Consider the following 18,861-nt stretch of genomic DNA (forward strand, 5'->3'; position numbering starts at 1 on the left):
TTCCCTCTAAAACCAATCTGAAATACCTTGCTATTTTCGGGTATGTAGAGTACATCCATCAATCATGCAGCACGTATATGTCATAAGTTCCATTTTTAACTGGCTGGCCTAACCATTCTGCCTATTCCCATCCATGGATAACTCTAGAGAAACATTGAGGCTAGTGCTGCCGGGTTGACTGGCTTCTGACCAAAAATAAACCCTTGTTTATATGTAAGGTTACATATGAAGTTATGGGAAGCACACATGAAAGGTTACATATGAAGGTTTGTGATATCCTGGGAAGTATACATGTAAAATGACATATGAAATAATGGGAAGCACACATGTAAGCTTACATATGAAGCTATGGGAAGCACACATGTAAGGTTACATATGAAGCTATGGGAAGCACACATGTAAGGTTACATATGAAGCTATGGGAAGCACACATGTAAGGTTACATATGAAGGTATGGGAAGCACACATGTAAGGTTACTTATGAAGGTTTGTGATGTCCTGGGAAGTATAAATGTAAAATGATATATGAAATAATGGGTAGCACACATAAAAGGTTACATGAAGCACACATTTAAGCTTACATACAAAGTTATGGGAAGCACACATGTAAGGTTACATATGAAACTATGGGAAGCACACATGTAAGGTTACATATGAAGGTATGTGAAGTATAAATGTAAAACGACATATGAAGCTATGGGAAGCACACATGTAAGGTTACATATGAAGCTATGTGAAGCACACGTGTAAGGTTACTTATGAAGCAAACATGTAAGGTTACATATGAAACTATGGGGAGCACACATGTAAGGTTAAATATGAAGCTTATGGGAAGCACATGTAAGGTTACATATGAAGCTATGTGAAGCAAACATGTAAGGTTACATATGAAGGTATGTGAAGAATACATGTAAAACGACATATGAAATAATGGGAAGCACACATGAAAGGTTACATATGAGGTTATGGGATGTACACATTAAATGCTACATAGATATAACAGTCACCGTCTTGCAGGAGACAGGTCTTCTTAGCGGCTCTCAGACTCTCCAGCCACTGCTGCGCCGCCATCTTTACTACTGGCAACACTACACGTCCCTATAGCAACCAGCAGGTCACCATGACAACCCCCAATAACCGCTGCCCGTTACTATGACAACGTTACTCAGGCCTACACCCGGAAATGTACAGTGCCCTGCTTATCAGCTGCTGGCGGCCAGCCCGGCCGTGTGCAGCAATAATAATACTGACACCGGGAACACTGCTGCCCGGGCTCCAACCATATCCGGGTTATCCGGAAGCGGCAGTGACCTAGTAAAGTAATCCCTACTGCCGGACTGCTGTATAAACAAAAGTCATAGCGGGGTAAGCAGAGAACACATCGAGAGTTGTCGTCCTACAGAACTACATACACAGGTTCCCTGCTGCTTATGGTGATCCTAATGTCTGTTCTTACTGTTCTTGTTATGTCTGGCATGCTGGGACTTGTAGTCCGCCACACCCGCAGATCCACTGGTTGCCTAAAACCAATCTATAGGTACAGTAGTACAAATGGTAATCTCTGAAAGGCCCAGCATGCTTTGGGCTAGCATGCAGTGTGGGATCTGTAGTGCCCCAACAGCTGGCGATACACAGTGCATGACCTGAGCTGCCACTGCCCCAGCTCTGCTTTGTCCATGGAAATGTACAGCAGCACAATAAAATATTATGTCCTATGTAATTCTTATCATCCAGCCTTTTTCCATCAATATCAATTGAAGAGTATTAAAGATGCAATATACAAAAAATACTGTTATCGATAAGGATTGTAGTTGTCAGGAGCCAGCCAGGACAGTATCCTGCTTGATGCGCTCAGGTGTCAGGTCTGCAGTAAAGTCAACCTGGAAATTAATTAAAATATTTGCAACTATGTACAGTATATGTAGGGTCTTACAGCGCCCTACAATTACAGCGCAGAGATTGAGAACCCTCTTTTGCTTGTGTCATTAAATCTTAGCAGTAGTCTATAACTAGATATTTAATACTACTGTCCAGTTTACTGTGTGGAGTGATCTGTACATTCACTAGCCATCTACTTGATCACATAACTAATAACAAAGCTTACATTATAACTTCATGGTTTGATGCTGAAGTGTTAGCTGTACATTTTCTTTACATGATTTCAGAATGTATCTAATTCTTCTGCTTTCACATGTGCTGGGAGCTTGAAAACATGAATAACAGTCACAGTATATATACTCACATGTCCTGGGAGCTTAAAGACATGAATAACAGTCACAGTATATATACTGACATGTCCTGGGAGCTCGAAGACATGAATAACAGTCACAGTATATATACTCACATGTCCTGGGAGCTTAAAGACATGAATAACAGTAACAGATTATATACTCGCATGTCCTGGGAGCTTGAAGACATGAATAACAGTCACAGTATATATACTCACATGTCCCGGGAGCTTGAAGACATGAATAACAGTCACAGTATATATACTCACATGTCCCGGGAGCTTGAAGACATGAATAACAGTCACAGTATATATACTCACATGTCCCGGGAGCTTGAAGACATGAATAACAGTCACAGTATATATACTCATGTCCCGGGAGCTTGAAGACATGAATAACCGTCACAGTATATATATTCACATGTCCCGGGAGCTCGAAGACATGAATAACAGTCACAGTATATATACTCACATGTCCCGGGAGCTCGAAGACATGAATAACAGTCACAGTATATATACTCACATGTCCCGGGAGCTTGAAGACATGAATAACAGTCACAGTATATATACTCACATGTCCCGGGAGCTTGAAGACATGAATAACAGTCACAGTATATATATTCACATGTCCCGGGAGCTCGAAGACATGAATAACAGTCACAGTATATATACTCACATGTCCCGGGAGCTTGAAGACATGAATAACAGTCACAGTATATATACTCACATGTCCCGGGAGCTTGAAGACATGAATAACAGTCACAGTATATATACTCACATGTCCCGGGAGCTCGAAGACATGAATAACAGTCACAGTATATATACTCACATGTCCCGGGAGCTTGAAGACATGAATAACAGTCACAGTATATATACTCACATGTCCCGGGAGCTTAAAGACATGAATAACAGTCACAGTATATATACTCACATGTCCCGGGAGCTCGAAGACATGAATAACAGTCACAGTATATATACTCACATGTCCCGGGAGCTCGAAGACATGAATAACAGTCACAGTATATATACTCACATGTCCCGGGAGCTTGAAGACATGAATAACAGTCACAGTATATATACTCATGTCCCGGGAGCTTGAAGACATGAATAACAGTCACAGTATATATACTCACATGTCATCTTGGAAACATGATTTGTAAATAAATAATGCAAGATGGTATAAAGATCTGAAGATTTTAAAATGAAACTGTAAAAATGTATCTTCCATATCTTCTATACATTTAGAAAGGCATTTTATTGGAAGAAAATGACTTTGGCTTATTTATTTTTAGTTTTATTTGCTTTGTGCTTTAGTATGTAGTAAGACAACTGGGTTAATTTGTGGCAAGTTCTGGCCATAGGTCCTTGTGATTATTAAACACAGTTTCATGTATGTATAAATACATGTTCTCAGCCCCACTAGTGATGGATACATGTCCTTTGGGGATGGGTACGGGATCTCGGCATTCAGAATCCCAACAGTGTTAGGCTACCAATACCTGTAGGTAGGTATCCTAACCCTCCCCCTCTCCCTAACCCTCCCTCACTGGGGCCTGAACCTAACCTCCCCGCACCGTAAACCTAACCCTCCTCCCTTTGATAGTGGAAAATATACACCAAAACAAATTCACTACAGTAAACCGTTCCGTCTGCAATTTTTAATAAACTTAGAAACAGTTCACATACTTAAATGTATGCAAACGTCCCGTTCGTCACACAGAGATTCATCCTATATATATTTTTTCCGCTATGACTATGCTGGTGACTGACCAGCAGTCATTCACGTTCTGCCATGTGCCATCATCACATGAGATTAGTTACATAATAGTGTTACACATGGCCCCCTGCAAGTCTACGTACAATTCACGCTTTTCTGTAACTGATGGGAGGAATTGCAGTGTGAAGCTGATTCCAGGTCATAACCACAGAGAGACGTGTGAGAAGAACTGTTACTATTTATATGAAGGTGGAGTTTATTAGTAAATGATTGATGGAACAGAAGGCCATCCTGCTCTGTTAGCTCTGGTTATTAAATGTGTTAGTAACAGAGGTCCAATTTCTAGGGCATCGCAGTGGATTATTTATGCACGCCCCTGCAACGGCGTCCAAACGCACTGGCACGCCTGCGTTTCGCCGCCCCCCCCCCCGTCACCACCCACAAATGGTACTCCTTGTCAGTCACTCTGCGATGGGTCTGCGTAGTCTCTGCGATCGCAGTTCCGATCGCAGATGCTGGTTTGCAAATGCGAACTGCCATGCATGCGCAGAGCACATCATTCGCCCATCTGCGTGCGTAATCACACTTGCGATCCTTGCTGAATCAGGCCCATAGTTTGATGCCGGGTCACATAGCTCATCACGCAAAAAAAGTTCTAACTACGGGGCAAATAAAAGTAGTAGGAGACATCATATGCACTGCTATTGGTTACATTACTAAGTTTGTACTTCACACAGTTTATGTAAAGTTATTAGATTGTGCTGTACGGAAATGCATCTTTAGCTTTGGAGGCAATGATAACAGGCTGCTCCCTCCTGACTCCGGAGCCTTAGTAATATGGCAGCACCAGAGGAGTCTCTATACTGTACGGAGTACTGTAGTGTTTGTATTGTTAATTGTAATGTTTCCATACCTGTTACTAGTTTGTTGTGATTGTTTGTACTAAATTATAATTGTATCATTATATATGGAGACATTTTTGTCTTTTATGTATTTATTACAGAAAAGTACTGTATCTCATTTAGTTGATATTTTCGTTATAGTTTCTGTTTATTTTTTCATTAGTGTGTGTGCATGGAACCGAGAGGCATTGTTAAAGCTTTCCCCAAAGTAAAGAGGCTGAGAGAAAGCAGCAATTCCACTCAGGACACCAAAAAGATCAAAGCAGATGTTGCTGTTCAAGGTAAGATGTAGTATGTTACCCGTGTCGTCTATACATGTTCAACTTTTGTACATCTCACAATTATCATGCAAAAATCTACAGAGCTTCATATATCTAAATGGTCACAACTTCCAGTTACATTGCAAATTTTAACCATAATTGTTAACTTATTTCATGGTAAAATAATCCAATTATCTAGTATGCGATGTACAGTAAAACAGATACAGTACACATCTTAGGGCTGTCTGAGTTAGCTGTTTCAGGCAGTGATGGCTTAAGTCAGGGATGGGGAACAGATGACCGTATATGGCCTGCGGAGTAATTTGGTCTGGCCCTCTGAGCTTTTTTCTGCTAGCCTTATGTGGCTAGAAGGGTGCCTAGAATGGCAGATAGAATCTATGCAGCAGTGTTGCCTGGAGTGTCCTTCGGAACGTTTCAGACAGTCACACCGCTGCCCTTACAGCTCTCCTGATCATCCTCAGGATGCTTCGGGCATTGCTGTAATCACCGGCGATTGTGGCGACGCCCTTTGTGGGCATCGGCATGGCCTGCACCGGGCCCTTGAATAATGTTTTATATATCAAAATGGCCCTCAGCGGAAAAAAGATTCCCCACTCCTGGGTTATGTAATTCAGATTACAGAGATGTTAGATCCAGTAGTAATTACAAAACAATGATACATGTGTTTTCTATTAGTTTGAAAATAGTGATACTAATATGTGCTGTTTTGGTGGCTATTTCAGTGGCCTCCATAAGTAGGTAATAAGAATGTTTAGGGCTATATTAATGAATATGTGGTAATACTAGCAAAAAAGAAGTACAGACCTTATTTAGTTCACTGGCACCAGCCTTAAACCTGCTCTATGCACAGCAGTCTCCCTTTTGAGAATGGGGAAATCTATGGACTTCTGTGTCCTATCTTACACTGTACTTTGTGATCTGTAGTTGCCTCCAGCAAATAGAGCAGCCATAGCCATAATACTGTGTCACATCCTCAGTCAGTAGGTATTACTACAGAAGGTATAAAGTAACAAATCTTTTCTCTGGCACTGACTTTAGACCACAGTGATTGTCAACGTACTATTCCAATATTATTCAAAGCTTTTTCATTAATCCAAGGTCGTTCTTACTGAATGTTGTGAGCTATATAAAATGAAAGGGAGTCCATTCTGTCAAATTTAAAGATGGAAACATTTTTTTATTTATTTTTTTATAAATCCATATAATACGTCCTGGAGCTTTTCTTCTGCTTTCCACAAATATTCACTTCACAGGGTCAATATAAAATGAGAAGTAGACAGAAACAGGTAACAAATTAATAAAACTTAAAATGTAGATAAAAATAAAGCATAAAATAAAGCATAAAATAACAGGGCATTTTGCACGAATAAATCTGCCACGCGTTTCGCGGTATGCATACTCTTTCAGTGTAATATTTGTTCAGTCACACCACTCCCTGTCCCAGTGGAACTTAAGAGCTAATACCTACAGTCCCTCCCTCAGGCATGTACTCTAGGGCCAATTTTATTCACAAGAAGCTCAGCCTAGCAATATGTTTTGGACTATGGGATGAAACATATATAAACCAAAGGAAAACGCACAAACTCCACAATACATATATCATTTCTCGTATGTAGCAAGCTTATACTATGTGTTGCACTATTGAAAGTGTTTATGTATGTTACTATGGTTTTTGTTTTATCGAAGGTTACATATAGATGTCCCTCTATTACTCCCTCAGTGGTAGTTGCGTTTTGCTTTTTTTTTTTTTTTGTAGCTTTCAGCATTGTAGTCACAGCTGTTTTATTGTGTACTCCAATCTACAAAGGTTTACGCTACCACTAAATCTTTTGTTCTTTTATCCAGAATTTTTTTTCGCGGGAGTGCATGCACACATCCTTCAGGCAGGAATTGGCCAGGCCAGATCCGGAATATTTCAAAATCAGATTATTCAAAATGGCGGTCAGGTTTCTGCCCAGTTTTGCCCTGAGGTGACACACATTATAATAGACGAAGGAATGGTCTGCGACCGCGCTTTCCGCCTGCTGAAGCTGCAGAAGCTCCCCGTAGGTGTGCAGCTTGTGAAGTCCAGCTGGTTGAGCCTGTGTATAAAAGAGAAGAAGATTGTAAACACAACAGGGTACAGCCTCTTCATCCCAGATCGGTATGTACAACTATCAGACGTTCTTTGTTACTATAATAACACCTTATTTAATATTAGTATTTAATTTTTTGTTTACTGATTATTCGTTTAAAAAACTAGAAGCCATATGGTATAAGACGTTTGTTGAAGTTAGAATATGTATATAATGTATTACTTATCTGAAATCTATTAATGGAATAGTATCATGGACTACTTCTAATATATATACTGCTGTTATTATGATTGTAGATACATGTTACCTAATGTACTGTATATAACATAATGTAAATAAGACAGCTCCTCGGAATCATGCAAATCTTTCCTCACCGTACAGTGAATACACATAGTAACAGGGAAACTTGCCATATCATAGAACAGGGGTGGGCAATTAGCGGCCCTCCAGCTGTTGTTGAACTATTGCCTTGCAATAGTTTTAGAATGGCCAAATAGCAAAACTGTGGCAGGGTATGCTGGGATGTGTAGTTCTATAACAACTGGGAGGGGGGGGCTTATTGCCCACCCCTGTCATAGAGTAAAGGGGCTTAAATTGACATATCTTAGGAAGAACACAGAGCAGTGGTGGAATAGATAAAGACCTGGAGAATGAGACCCGGATTCAGAGTTGAACGCTCTTACACAGCTGCTGCAACTGTGCAATAATATTGAAATGCCACAGGAAGCGTTTTGTTTAAATAGACGCCACCTACCGGCTTATGTGATCGGCAGCTGCATCCAAAGATGCAGCATCGGATCATTCTGCGCAAACATAGCTGCTCTGAGTAACCATCAGGTTACTCGGGATGGACGGTGGTTTCACGCAGCTGAGTACAAGGACGCAGCCACTGTCTACAGCACGCCCAGAAAAAGCGTCCGACACGTCTCTGTTATCTGGGACGCTGGCTGACGCCGCTCCGCCCCCAAAGGGCCATAGTCTGTCAGTCATGTTGTGGCATTCGGGCACTGTGAGCGAGCTGGCAGCAGGAGTTCTGCACATGCACAGTACAGATCCTGCAGGCATGCGCAGATTTTCAAACATCGGAGTTGTACGTAAACCATCGGGTCCGCGTAAAACGCTGAATCAGGCCCTGAGTGTTGTAGCCAATGGTGTAAGTGCCAATGAAGGCCTGGTAACCGGTGGAGCACCTCCTGGGTCAGAGCTGGGTCCTGCTTTGTTCACCTTATATTACATGTAGCCTACAAGAGAGAGTGTCCTTTTGCTGATGATAGAAAGATCTGTGATACCTAGAAGGAGCAAAGCAAATTCCTAGTGATCAGTGAGCAATCTTAAATGTAATACATCAATGTATGTGGGACACAAACATAAGAAAGCAGAATACTTAATTACCTTCTTTGAAGTGTGGGTGATTGAGGAGCTATTTTTGTGTACGATACTTAAACTAGGAGCAGGATGTGAAGCGGCTGGTAGTCTGGCACTGTAAATAATGCAGTTATGATGTTGTCAGTCACAGCTTTTATACTACCAGCTGTGCCCAGGGATGTTTCCGTGTTGGTAAATATTTATAATTGACTTCCTGAAAGCTTCATCTCGTTTTCCTAGAATCTGCGCCCAAGATTTCCTATCATCACATAATAGTTATGTTCCTACATCCATTTATGTCAGGTATTTCCCCTCTGGGCATAAAAGTACTGTGTGTCTGAGACTTCAATAGGACCGCAAGTAAAGATGATTCTTTAAATAACTATAATCGTGCCGCAGGTACCTGGATGTGAAGAACCAGGCAGAGACTGAACAAAGGAACCAGGGCCCTGTGAGTGACAGGAAACCACATGATGAAGTACCACACGCCATAGCCAGCTGCTCACACACACAACCGGCTCCTGACGTCTCTACCACACTGACTGATGGCAAAGTGTTTAAAGGACAGGTGGGGTATCCACCCTTATATCGTTCTGCTTCTGCAGCAAATCTACTGGTTAATGCGAACTCCTGTCTACAAAGAAGCACCTCTCATTATGAAACAATTAGACGGTTGAATGTCAGTGCAGAATGTGGCAATATAGGTTAATTTATAGGGAACTAATCCTTACATGTTGCATTAGGTTCTGATGGCTTCGTTTTATAGAGACCTCTTTTTTGGAGGGTCCGGTTGAACAGTCTGAGGGGAGCTGCCTGAGTTAGTATGCGAATTATGCTAATTGCCTGACTATCACCATGACTATAAGCAAAGTCATAACGACCTTATCTTGAGTGGGAGCAGAGTGATGCAAAAACAACTTTTATTAAGACAGAAAAAAGGCTAAAAATAAAATGTATTGCTGTCGTTTATACACAATACACTGCTTATTTCTGTGCCAGAGACTAATGATGCCCATACATCTACGATGTATTGCCCCCTACTCCATGTTCGAATGGGGTGGGGGAATCGGGGAAACTCAACATGTTGGAAATCCTCGAATCACCAAAAAATTATAAGGATCAGCGAGTAAAGGTTTTTTAACATGCTGTTATTCCCCGATCCGTCAACGGTAGGCGATAATCGTTGACCATGGATTGGCGTTTCTTGATTGTGGACTTCAGCATAATGCATATGAGCGAAAAGGAAATCTGCAACTGTGCATGCACCAGATCAGACTACACTAGGTGACAGAGATCGCTACTGCAAACGGATCTGTCTATTGATGGACTGCAATTTCCATTAAATGGGCAATAACTGGGTGAAAACCATGCGAGCGCAAGGAACAGTCCCATTTTGTGTGAGTGACATGGGTGGGCAGTTTAATTTCCATGTTTGACCTGTATCAAATGCAGTGAGAGGGGCTTTAGCTGTACGTAATGGATTGGGGAGGTAATGCTTTAAGTTTTATCACAGGGACGGTGGAATGTCAAACTCTGCTTAACAATATATTGTACACTTATGGCTCCTGGTTGCATTTTAGTGGTCTTCTCAATGTCTGCCTTAGTAGTACAACCTGTGCACAAACTGAAGGTACAGTATAAGTAGAATGTATAGGCTCCCAAACTACTGCATGTTTTAAATCTTAACGTAAATTTGCATTTATTTTAAGACCATCTAATTAAGCGGGTTGGGTACGGGATGCCGGTGCTCAGGATCCCGGTAGTCAGAATACCGACGCCGGCATCCCGAGAGGGGTAGGATACCGACACCTGTCGGCAAGTATCCCAACCCTACCCCTAAACCTAACCTTAACCCTCCCTCCCCGCAGCCTAAACCTAACCCTCCCATCCCCTGCAACCTAAAGCTAACTTTTCCCTCTGCTGCCTAACCCTCCCCCTAGGGCCTAACGATCCCCCTAGGGCCTAACCCTCCCCCTAACCCCAATACTTACCGTCAGCGGTCGGGGGGCTGACGCCGGGATTCTGACTGGTTTCGGGATTCCGGCGCCGCATCCCGACAGCCGGGATATAAACTACATCCCAGTTAAGCTACACTGCATTCTCCCAACAAGCACATTTTTAATAAGAATATTTATCATGTTAGCTAATATTGAGATTTATTTTTCTCTATGAAGACATCAGAGGATGAGGGCAGCGATGGAGAAGATGTCAGCGTTACTCAAGGAGACCTGGATGCATTAATGTTTGGCCAACATCTTGCAGAGAGCACAGAACATGAAAAGGCCGGCGATGAGGCGCCAACAGTGGCCGGGAAGTGGGTGTGCGCTTACTCTTCTGAGAGCAAGAGGGAGAATCACAACCGGTTTATCACAGACAAGCTGGAGGTGCTGGCGAAGGCTTACTCTGTGCAAGGCGACCGCTGGAGATCTCTGGGTTATTCAAAAGCTATAAATTCACTTAAAAGTTACCATAAAACAGTCACTTCCGCACAGGTAAAGAGACCCAATACAATAATGCATATTAAAATAGTATATTCAGTAGTATTATTAATTAACACTACATTGAGCAGTATCTGTGACTTAAGTGTTAGTATTTTTACATATATTGGAGAATATTCTGACAAAGATCTAAAGTGATGGAAAAGTTACTTAAAATTATAGTAAAATGTATTATGCAGATCTAAAATAAATGCAGAAATTCTGTTGACAGTGGGTCTGATTCAGTATGGATCGCAGCTGCGTAATCGCACGCAGTGCAGCTGCGAAAATATGCGAATGTTTGCCACTGCTCAGCTAGCGTAGAGACGCCCACTGCTACTTTCTCACATCCGTAATGCCTCGCAGTCCTGCGTATACATCGGTAACATGGAAGCGCATCGGCCCGTCACGCACAAATACAGCGGGTCTCACCAGTCACAGAACTGCAAGTCTCGCCGCACACTGTGAGTACTCAGGCTGCGCAGGCAATGGCTAATTTATGCACACCCATGCAACGGCGTTCAAAACGGACAGGCGCGCCTGCGTTTCTTCAACCGCTTCCCCGTCACCACCCTCAAACTCTCACTGTCTGTCACTCACTCTGCGATGGATTCCTACGTGCATGCGTAATCGCAGCGCACGCGCAGTGCTGAACAATCGGACAATCTGCAAACGTAGTTGCAATTGCTTATGCTGCTGGATCAGGCCCAGTATTTGGTGTGATTTTAATTTTTTTTATGTTCAAATGATTTTTTAGAAAGGTGACCATAAATCAACAAAATAAATATTTCAAGTATGTTTTATCTCTCCTCCAGGGCTTTCTCCCTTACCTTTCAGTAACCATTTTCTGCACTTTTTTTTTTAATTGCATTTTAGAATAAATACGCTATTACATTATATGTGGGAAAACATTGGAAGCAATGTTTAAATTAACTAATGCCCCATCACGGGCTGCAGGGAGTTTGGATAGCCCATAGACCCTGATCTCCCGCTGCCCTGCCAGCTTTAGTAATAGGCAATACTGGTAATACATTTGCACCCGGAGTTCTTTAATAATAGGAATAGACTTCTTAGTTTCTATAGAAAGGAGTAACCAATATTTAAATCCAAGTGTCTCTTCTATTGTGACCTTGGACGACTAGTCAATGTCCCTGGCCCTAAAACAAAAACTTTCCTTGTTTGTTCATGTGCCACCGCAAGGAGAAGAGCGGCTAAATAATATTGTGTAAAAATAATATAAGTAATAGTAATGATTTATTATTATAAAAAGAATGAATGTCAGTATCCTATAATAGGTGACACTGTAAAGGCAGCATATAGTATAAACAATTGAATAGGTAAATCTTACCAGGAATGATTAATAGGGGGAGATGTATCAAAGCGTGGAGAGAGATAAAGGGGGAGATGTATGAAGTGACAATATGGGGAGGAGTGATATTAGCGCACGTCGTTATATGCACTGATATCGCTTCTCCCCCGTGTATTACTGTAGGGTTGGGCGTTATGCGCCCCTGTCATTATCGGCGCAGCTGTCTATAAGTCGCTTATATGCTGGCAGGGAAGGACTGGGGCTGCCTGGCAGCCTTGGCAGTCCTCCTGCGCATGCGTCCGCAAAAGGGGTGTGGCCACATCTCAAAATGGGCATGGACACGTCTCGCAAAGTGTGCTGAGAGTCACGGGGGCCTGGCCACGTGGCACGCCTCCGTCTTTTAGTAACCCCGGCCAAGCAGATCGCTGTAAGGTGGAGCTGCTCGGCCGGGGTTTGACGCCGGACTGGCCCATCTGTCCATCGGCCCTTCTGGCATTTGCCAGATTGGCAGACCGGCCCTGTATACTGGGCAATGTATGAATGATCAGTGGCAATCACTGTTCCAATAACTGCATCTTTCGATATTGACAGCTGCAGCTGTCGTTGCCCCATCACCACAGCAGGGACAGCACTGTGCTGCGGCGGCTGCCGGCTCCGGGTTGCGCGTGAGATTTTGCGATGATTGCGAGATCCTGTGCATGCCCAGTGGAACCGGCTGGGAAGGGACACACAGCGCATCGGCACTAGGCTGATGCACTGTGTGCTCAGGCAGGGATCGCCGGAGTGGGGTAGTTTTAATCCCCCACTCTGGCAGATGAGATGTTAATACATCACATCGGTAGTGCTTTTTGCTTTGCCTCGGTAAAGAAGCGCATCAGGAAGAGTTATAGTGGCCGCTATAATACATCTATCCCAAAGTACCAACCAATCAGCTACTAACTGTCATTTTTAAAGACAGTCTGTAAAATGACAGGAGCTGATTGGTTGGTACTTTATCTCTCTCCAAGCTTTGATACATCTGCCCCATAGTTCCATGTGAACAAGATTAAAATTGAGAATAGGGAGTAAATGACTTTATACTGATTTTTCCTCTTCTGCTCCAACATGATGTAACTGCAGCTCACTCATGGCAGAAACCATTTAAAGTGTTAATCTAATTATAGCTATCATCCACCAGGCTGTACACCTGTATTTTGTTTGTAGGAAGCAGCTAAAATCCCCGGGATTGGTAAGAAAATGGTTGAGAAAATTGATGAAATACTGGACAGCGGACACCTGCGCAAACTAGACCACATGAGTGACAACATCGCCAGCCTGGAGGTGTTCTCTAACATCTGGGGAGCAGGTGTAAAGACAGCCCAAAGCTGGTACCAGCAGGTGTGCGCTGTGATAATCAACCTAATTACATATCGTCATGGTGTTTATAGTCTTCTTTCAAAGATGTCTTCCTGACGTCACTTATTTACCATAACAAAATGTTGTTTTATGGTTATCATTATTAGTCTTTGCAGAAGTAAAGTCTTGTAAGAAGCATTTTGGAGTGTCTGTAAGCCTGTTATCTGTGTTCCTCAGGGATTTCGGACTCTGGATGACATTCGCACAAAGGCAAGTCTCACCGCACAACAGGCCATTGGCTTGAAATATTATGAGGACTTCCTAGATCGCATGTCCAGGGAAGAGGCTGGAGAGATCGAACAAACTGTAAGACCATTATATTCATAAATTGGAAACCGTACGTTGCTTGTCTGAGGGTAATCCTCATATCTGTGTGTGTGTGTGTGGGTGGGAGTGCGCACGTGCATGCGATTGTGTGTGTCGCCTTCACTGACATATGCAATTAATCAAGAAATACTTTCAAAACTAAAATTATAGTTAGTTTACTCTTCTCTGGACAACTTTGATTTTTGGTGGAGCGTTCATTACATTGTTACCTCCTATAAATCATGTGCAGCAAAGCATTCAACCTGTATGGCTAGAATGTGCCACAGCTCTAGTTGTCCATCTACAATAGCCCTGTTGAGAGCAATGGATATTTTTCAGGGTTGCAAACTAACATCAAGTGAACCAGATAAAGGGAAAGTGTCTCAAAAGAAAGTATCTGTTTGCTGTGTTTGGTGATGGAAATAGAATTTTTTTTCTATGTATGACTAGTTGCTTTGGTCGATCGAGTCCCACGAGTTATGTCTTATATGAAGACTGCACTGCAAGAGTCTTGGGACGCCTGCCTCACCTGTATTGTCCGTACACCTCCTTCCCAGCCTGTACTTGTATTTATCTGGAGCTCGCTTAGGTTCTCCACTTGGAGGTCTGCCTCTGTTTAGTTCAGCTTGTATATTGTGTGTCCTTTCTGGTGGCCATGAATACACCGCAATACAACCAAGGTGCAGCCGCTACAAAGCACAGAATGCAGCTGGGACATAATAGGGTGTCACTTTGTTAATAAATAGTTGGCAATCTATGAACAAATTCCTGGACTTTCTTTTAGAAAAGTTGATTAAAATAAGGTTAAGCTACATCTGAGATCTTTTGCTGCTGGGAATGGAACCAGAAGACATGGTCAAGCTGTGCAGATAAACTCCGCTTTACTCCGGCTTTTGTTTTCAGGGTATTTGTGCCTTTTGCCTCCGAAAATTTCTCTCTCTTCTATTATTCGGTCACAACCTTAATATATTCTGTTAAGAAAAGGTTTTCTCTCCCACAAGCTTCTATAAGAGCACAGCTCTTTGTGATGATCATCAGGACACACTATTTCAAAGACAGTCTGTTGGAGTAAATGAAAGGCAGCGGAGCTGGAACGTTGGTGTTGAGTGACAGGATCCCTCGGGGTGGGTTGGAACGGGCCGCTTTATGTTACACCTGCATACACCCATCACCGTGGAAGCATCGGTCATTGCGACGCTGTCACTCAGCCACAGAGTCTGACCTCAAAGAATGCGCACCGCACTGGACCCCACTGAGAAACTTGTTCCCATGCGTATGATTAAAGGCCAAAGGCTCATTCCCCCCCACTGCCGCCCCTCCCTTTTTGTTCAAACACGGTTGTCACGTAAAAGATTTTCAAGAATGACTTTTCCAATTTCAAGTACCTTTATTCTCCACTCCCCGTCTTTTGAAAAGTCAGCCAGGTTGTTGTGGCTGCTGCGGGGGGAGGAGCCGGGCCCTATTGTTGTTGTTGATTGGATTACTTGTCCCGGGTCTCTAGGCCCCTGTGGGTGATGCTTAGCAGAAAGAAGGGATTAAGGGATTAGCCACTGTCCTTGCTGTATGTCACATCAAGATCTTGGGGGGGTTTTGCACTCAATTGCAGTGTAGCAGGTCTTCAGAAATCTTCATTAAAAAGAGACAAAAATATGCATTAGAAAAGAGTTGTGATCTTCTTAAGCATGTCACCGGGCCCACAAGACAGAATTAATGGGTTTATTCTGCTAATGAAAGATGATCCTTAATTGTTATAAGGAGATAAAGAGAAATACAATACAGAAAAGGCAAATTAGGAAACTGTAAACCCCTTAGTATGTTTATTGATGGCACTATCTGTGAAATGTCTTACAGAGACGGGTCACACTGTATTTGGTCTGCACCACTAGCCATAGTAATAGAAAGCGCCAGGTGTCCAATGACGCCTCCGATTATGTAAGAAAACCTAATGGGACAACCCGAATTGTGAATGATTCGTATATATAATATACATATTACAAGTGGAGGTACAGTATTCAGGTAGCAGTGTAAAATTAAGCATGTTGCTGATTCTCATATCCGGGTAAGTACTGCGTCCTCCGGCAGTCACATACATTCCATCACAGGGCACTCAGAATAGGTCATGTGATACAAGCGACATCTCCAAATTTAAGGATAAATTTGACACATTTTTGAGGCATTTGTGGGTGATTGTAATAGACCAGATTGAAATATTTATCTCCTGAGTACAGTGTTTATTTTCATGAAAAGCATTAATACATTATTAATTTATATATAATGTATATTACTTTGATTTAAATAAATATGATTACACATAGGCTTACCAAACTACCTCTTTAAACCAAGACACTCATGAATTACACAGGTTCTGTGGCTTAGTGAAACCAGGTGAAATCCAGGCTTGAAGTCAGCCATCCCCAGAACCTGTGTAATTCATGAGTGTCCTGGTTTAATGGGATAGTATGGTAAGCCTACTTATACATCTTTTTCCTCCTTTTGGGTTTACCCCGTACTGAATGCACCAGATGGAAATTATGGAAGGCACTATACACCTGCAGTAACCAATCAGATCATTGCATTCATTAGTTTAACTTGTTCTGTACTGTATCAAAGCTTATTTGTGGTTGGTAGCTACGGTTTGATGCGAGGTTAATAGTAACCCCTAATGAGTGGGACAATACAGGTGTTTTTAGCTGAGTGTGGTTGTTGTGACCTGCACTAGTTTATTCCACATTGTGCAGTATGTGAGGCTCCCACTTCCATCTGGTTTCATGGACTGATGCATAGTTTGAGGTTAGTAGTAAATCGTTGTATGATTTATGCTGTAGATTATTAAGATGATGAGGTCTGTATGGGGGAACACCAAATTGTGTCTCTAGCTGATTGTACAAACCATTGTATTTGTTATTTGTTGGCTATGTAGTGTTAAAATAATGTAGGAAGTGTTAGAAAAAAGCTCTGCAGGCATGTTGGGTGCACTAATTTATGGCATATTCAGTCATAATACATGAAAAGAAGAGTTAATGAAATTGGCTTCTTTTCCAGCCAGAAGATGTACAGGTGTAGCCCTTCTTATTACTCCACAGTGAATACGTTTCACATGCTATGGGCAGGTAAACAGGCTTTGGAACGGTGCCGTCTTCTGGTCGGAAAAATGCAACTTTTATATAAGCTTAAAGTGAAATATTATAATAGCCGTGAATGGAAAATATTTTATTTGTTTTAATCTACAGCATAAAATACTGAGCACCTCTTTTTTTCTCTTCACCAGGTCAAAAAAACAGCGAGCGCGATAAACCCAGAGTTAATCAGTGTGGCTTGCGGCTCTTACCGGCGACAAAAGTCAACATGCGGGGACGTAGACGTTTTAATTACACATCCTGATGGAAAGTCTCACAAAGGAGTTTTCAGCAAACTCATTGATAGCCTTAAGTTGCAAGGTAAATAAATGTTCCCTGTCCGTCAGATGAGAAGAAATATATGAATTCACTTTAAACAAAGGCTGCATCGCAAATCACATCCAAGCGGTGTCACAGGACACTCGGAGTCCAGCCTGTACTTATTTATTAATCAAAGAACAGGAACCAGCTCCCAGGAATCCATGCACAGGGAAGCCTGTAATTTAGATGTGCTAATGATAAAGTGCGGCACTTTAGAACTCCTACGCATTATTAATCTCTGGATCTCTATCACCTGGCATCGTGAATATTATAGAATATCTATGTTTAGTTTAGAAGTAGATGAAGACATATGGGAGTCTTTGCTGTTTGTTTGGTTTTTTTTCCATAAAAATCACCCATTTAATCTTTAATGTTCTATCTCTTGCATCTGTTTCTTGATCCTCCCAGGATTCCTTACTGATGATCTGGTGAGCCACGAGGACAATGGAAGCCAGAAGAAATACATGGGCGTCTGTTGCTTGCCGGGACTGGGACGAAGACACCGAAGACTGGACATCATAGTTGTGCCTTACGGGGAGTTCGCATGTGCTCTGATGTATTTCACTGGCTCAGCGCACTTCAACCGCTCCATGCGTGCTCTGGCCAAGACCAAGGGCATGAGTTTGTCTGAGCACTCCCTGAACAACAACGTAGTGCGCAATGGGAGTGTGAAGGTCAACACCGGCTACCCTGTGCCAACGCCAACCGAGAGACATATATTTGAGGTCCTTGGACTTCCTTTCCGAGAACCACACGAAAGAGATTGGTAGATTCAGTAATGATTTTATGAAAAAGATCATGTGAAAGTTTTGCTTCTGGACGGCTAGTTTAGCGGGCATCAAACTATTTATAAATACCTGTAATCTTGGATGAGTAATACAGCATTGCTATTATTCACACACTCACAGCTTTGGGCCCAATAATCAGCCTAAACATTCACTAAGTCACGCGCTCACGGCTTTGGGCCCAATAATCATATTTACTAAGTCACGCGCTCACGGCTTTGGGCCCAATAATCATATTCACTAAGTCACGCGCTCACGGCTTTGGGCCCAATAATCATATTCACTAAGTCACGCACTCACGGCTTTGGGCCCAATAATCATATTTACTAAGTCACGCGCTCACGGCTTTGGGCCCAATAATCATATTCACTAAGTCACGCGCTCACGGCTTTGGGCCCAATAATCATATTTACTAAGTCACGCACTCACGGCTTTGGGTCTAATAATCATATTCACTAAATCACGTACTCACGGCTTTGGGCCCAATAATCATATTCACTAAGTCATGCACTCACGGCTTTGGGCCCAATAATCATATTCACTAAGTCACGCACTCACGGCTTTGGGCCCAATAATCATATTCAC

At 42.4% G+C, this 18,861-nt stretch overlaps 2 protein-coding genes across 5 annotated transcripts in view; one reads left to right on the top strand and one right to left on the bottom strand.

Annotated features, from left to right (window-relative positions):
• Positions 1-1,261, bottom strand: part of DPCD (deleted in primary ciliary dyskinesia homolog (mouse)) — a 31,710-nt gene extending 30,449 nt beyond the window's left edge. Inside the window, exon 1 of the mRNA XM_088450532.1 lies at positions 1,008-1,261. Coding sequence (XP_088306658.1) covers positions 1,008-1,071 — 64 coding nt within the window. The 5' untranslated portion in view covers positions 1,072-1,261. The remainder of the gene's footprint in view (positions 1-1,007) is intronic.
• POLL (DNA polymerase lambda) lies at positions 1,259-18,424 on the top strand. Of its 4 annotated transcripts, none has more exons than XM_088450528.1 (9): positions 1,259-1,433; positions 5,010-5,127; positions 6,973-7,270; positions 8,967-9,135; positions 10,742-11,059; positions 13,557-13,730; positions 13,926-14,054; positions 17,323-17,491; positions 17,900-18,424. In XM_088450528.1, the coding sequence occupies exons 1-9, from the start codon at positions 1,431-1,433 to the stop codon at positions 18,259-18,261; spliced, it is 1,740 nt and encodes a 579-aa protein (XP_088306654.1). In that variant the 5' UTR covers positions 1,259-1,430; the 3' UTR covers positions 18,262-18,424. The 4 variants fall into 4 exon arrangements, with proteins under 4 accessions (XP_088306654.1, XP_088306655.1, XP_088306656.1 ...); XM_088450529.1 differs by having other exon boundaries at positions 1,259-1,416; XM_088450530.1 differs by having other exon boundaries at positions 1,259-1,365.
• The last annotated feature ends 437 nt before the right edge of the window (positions 18,425-18,861 follow it).

Source organism: Taudactylus pleione, unplaced genomic scaffold (assembly GCF_031769625.1).
Source record: "Taudactylus pleione unplaced genomic scaffold, aTauple2 ptg000518l, whole genome shotgun sequence".
NCBI classification, from domain to species: domain Eukaryota; kingdom Metazoa; phylum Chordata; class Amphibia; order Anura; family Myobatrachidae; genus Taudactylus; species Taudactylus pleione.

What these genes read in the sequence shown, in the direction of transcription:
- POLL (XM_088450528.1), top strand. An exon ending in AGCCTCTTCATCCCAGATCG is followed by an intron (nt 7,271 to 8,966) that starts GTATGTACAACT and finishes ATCGTGCCGCAG; the next exon opens with GTACCTGGATGTGAAGAACC. An exon ending in AAACAGTCACTTCCGCACAG is followed by an intron (nt 11,060 to 13,556) that starts GTAAAGAGACCC and finishes TTTTGTTTGTAG; the next exon opens with GAAGCAGCTAAAATCCCCGG.